The sequence below is a fragment of the Chinchilla lanigera genome, unplaced genomic scaffold (assembly GCF_000276665.1).
Source record: "Chinchilla lanigera isolate Chin_1 unplaced genomic scaffold, ChiLan1.0 scaffold00048, whole genome shotgun sequence".
Classification (NCBI taxonomy): domain Eukaryota; kingdom Metazoa; phylum Chordata; class Mammalia; order Rodentia; family Chinchillidae; genus Chinchilla; species Chinchilla lanigera.
Genome location: NW_004955449.1, coordinates 2906893 through 2910185, shown reverse-complemented (window position 1 = coordinate 2910185; position 3293 = coordinate 2906893). Strand labels below are relative to the sequence as shown.

At 65.6% G+C, this 3293-nt stretch overlaps 1 protein-coding gene across 1 annotated transcript; it reads right to left on the bottom strand.

Moving 5' to 3' along the window:
• Positions 1-292: 292 nt before the first annotated feature.
• Positions 293-2684, bottom strand: Dlx2 (distal-less homeobox 2). The gene is made up of 3 exons (XM_005393217.2): positions 1988-2684; positions 1305-1489; positions 293-798 (listed from the first exon to the last, which is right to left on the bottom strand). The coding sequence occupies exons 1-3, from the start codon at positions 2382-2384 to the stop codon at positions 394-396; spliced, it is 987 nt and encodes a 328-aa protein (XP_005393274.1). The 5' UTR covers positions 2385-2684; the 3' UTR covers positions 293-393.
• Between the last annotated feature and the right edge of the window lie 609 nt (positions 2685-3293).

The following is a 3293-nucleotide window of genomic DNA, read 5'->3' as shown; positions in this document are numbered from 1 at the left end:
AGGAGTCTCAGAGCCCGAGCAGCTCTCGGGCGGGGCCGGCGTCCCTCTCCCGGGCTCAGCTCGAAGCCCCAGGCGACGAAGGCGCCGGACGACCTCGCCGGGCGGGGACAGGAGGGGAGGCGAGTCCGAGGCGGGGCTCGACATGGCCGAGGCTCGGGGCTCAGGTCAGAAGTGTGGCCCTGGTGCGGCCTTCGCCGAGCAGCTGTCCGCTTCTCCCGAGAGGAGCCCGCTGGCGAGGGTCCCCAGTTTCCGTCGGCTGGGCCGGGCCGTCCCGACGCACCCTCGCGCACTGCTGGGCGGCAGCCGCGGGCTGCAGCAGGGACCCTCCTGCGGCGGGGGCGAGCACCGAGGCTCGCGGGTTTTTGCTCAGTCTCTGGCGCAGGTACCCTGGGGTTAGAAAATCGTCCCTGCGCTCACCGGGGCACCCCCGCCGCCGTGGTGATGGTGATGATGGTGGTGAGGCTGCGGGGTCTGCGCGGGGTGCAGCAGTGGCGCGGTGGCCTGCAGGTGCGAAGCAGAGCCCGAGGCTTGGTGGTACCACGGGTAATTGCCCAGAAAAGCCGAGGCCGCGCTGCTCGGGCTGGAGCCGGAGCTGCCGGCGCCGCTGCCTCCGCTGGCCGGGCCGCCGCCGCCCCCCATCCGTGGCGGCCCGCCGAAGTCCCAGGAGGCCGGCGCCGACACCGGCGGCGAGGCACAAGGTGGCGAAGCGCTGGCCCCGGGGTGCTGCTCGGAGGGTATCTCGCCGCTTTTCCACATCTTCTTGAATTTGGATCGGCGGTTTTGGAACCAAATTTTGACCTTTATGGAAAAAGGATCGCAGCTTTAGTGGAGGAACCCAGGTAGGGGCGGAGAGGAGAGCTGCAGAGAAAGCCCGCAGGCTAGAGGTGGCCACTGAGCAACCCGGCCAGGAGCGGATCTCGTGCTGCAGCTTCCTGCCGTACTGGGAGGTGACCTCAAAAAGCTGAGGTTCGCGCTCTGACTGTGTCTGACCCCGGATGTCTGTGCACGGTGGTGACAGCGGAGGGTGTCAGGAGGGCCAGTTATTTCGCCCACTTAATGATTACCGAGTGGAAAGGCAGCGTGGTACCGATTTCTGCGCACCTCGGTCCCTTTCCCCCCTCCCACGCAGCGACCCTTTGGGGATTTTGCAGCTTTGGGCCTAGAAGTTTAGGTTGCCCAAGATGCGGGCCTGCAAGTTCTTAAAACTACTTAAAATATATTATTTTAAAGAAGTGCTCAAGGCACGTGCTTCCGGGGCCACCCCGGCCCGCGCCCTCCTGGTCCCCGCAGGGCTCGAGCCCCACCTGAGTCTGGGTGAGGCCTAGAGACGCCGCCAGCTCGGCTCGCTCGGGCAGCGCCAGGTACTGAGTCTTTTGGAAGCGCCGCTGAAGAGCTGCCAGTTGGAAACTGGAATAGATGGTGCGGGGTTTCCGGACTTTCTTTGGCTTCCCGTTCACTATCCGGATTTCGGGCTCGAGGTCTTCCTTCTCTGCAAGGAAACGGAGTCGTGATGACCGCGCAACGCGGGGGTCCTACAGTTCTAGCCCGCGGGAAAGGCTTGGCGGGAACTTGGCCGGAGCCGGGAAGCGGGTCGGCGGAGAGGCCGCGCGCGCGGGTTGCAGGCGCAGCTTCGCCACCTGGGGTCTGGAGCTGCCGCCCAAGCCGCAAGCTGAGCCCTCCCGGGAAGGGGAAGGCAGGGAGCACGTCGGAGAGAAAGAAGAGGCAGTTGGCGAGGAAATAAGCTACCGGGAGGCGTGCACCGCTGGCCCACCCTGCCCCGGAGCCGCTGGGGCACCCCAGCTGAGCGCCGAGGGCAGAGCCCTCACTAGCCGGAGACTGGAGATTGGGAAGGCTAAAGGGCAGGAAGCAGGCGATGGGCAGGCAGTGTGAAAGGCCAGGACCCTGGGCGCCCCCTCCCCGAAACATGTTTAACTCCTCCGTCCAGTGACCCGCGACTTGGGACCCCGGACACCCGCGTAGTGCATACCGGGCTCGTTGTTGGCGGGAGAGGAACTGGTCCCGTAGGGCGCATAGGAGGTGTAGGCGGCCGTGTAGCCCAGGTCGTAGCTGCTCTTGGCGGAGTAAGGGACGTTGTTGAGCCCGCTGGAATGGTACTGGTAGGAGCCCATGTGCGCGTAGGGCGAGGCCCCCCCGCCGCCGCCGCCCGCCGGGTGCTGCTGGTTGGTGTAGTAGCTGCTGTCGGTGGCCGTGGACACTGGAAGGGTCGGCGACTCCTGGGGCTTGTGCAGGCTGCTGCTGCCGTTGCTGCCACCGGGGCCGGCGCCACCGCCGCTTGGGGGCTGCTGGTGCTGGTGGTAAGTGCTGGAGGCCGTGATCTGGGTCGAGTGCATATCAGCCACCAGACTGTCAAAGACTCCAGTCATCCTGGCCCGGGACGGGAAAGAGCAGGGGTGGCGGGCGTGAGGGGGAAGCCAGGCGCCTCCTCTGTCTCTCCCGGTCCCTTCCAGCAGCCAATGTAATTACGGGGGGGGGGGGGAAGGAAAACAAGAAATGAGGCAACGGTCTAGGCGCCTCCTCCTCGGGGGAGGCGATCACCGCGCGCAGCTCGGGACGGCCGCCGTGGGCCGCATCCTCCCGGCCTTCTTGGCTCCCTGCCCAGCGCGGGCTCGGGCGGGGGCGGGGGATGGAGGGGGCAGGGGTGACCGGGCCGGGTCGGGGCTGCAGGAGGCGGGAGCAGGTGAGCGGCCCGGAGCAGCTTTACGATTGTCTGCCAGGCGGGCTCCTGCAGGGTGGGCATTTAACACTTGTCACGTGAGCGCAGGCGACGTCACCTAGCAACAGCCAATCGGAAGCGACCGGCCGTGGGGCTCCCGGAGCCCAGAAGCTACGCGGCTGGGGGGCGGGTGTCACGTGGCGGGCACCGAGGCTCCAGCGGCCGCGGGCGCTCACAGGCCGCTCTGAATGGGAGCGGAGAGGCGCTGGCTGGCGTGGGGGTGCGGGTGCGGGTGCGGGGTGGGGACAGGGGGTGCACATTGGCTCGCGTCAGGACAGAAAGCATGAAGATAAAGACTGGCGTTTTGCCCTACAGGAAGAAGTGGGGTCTCCCATCCTATTCTGTGTGCAAGAGCGAATCCCAGTGATTTTGTGCCTTCATGTCAGGGGTCAGCTTTCAAACACATTAATCACATAAAGCGGTGCGGAGAGCCGAGCCAGCCGTGTCTCCGCTTTTCCTGGAAGTGTCTGGCACTTACTCTGGTCAGCCACTCAGGCACTTGACAGTCAATTGATTGAAATTATCCATAAACCAGGTGTAATAATACCTGCTTCCTAAC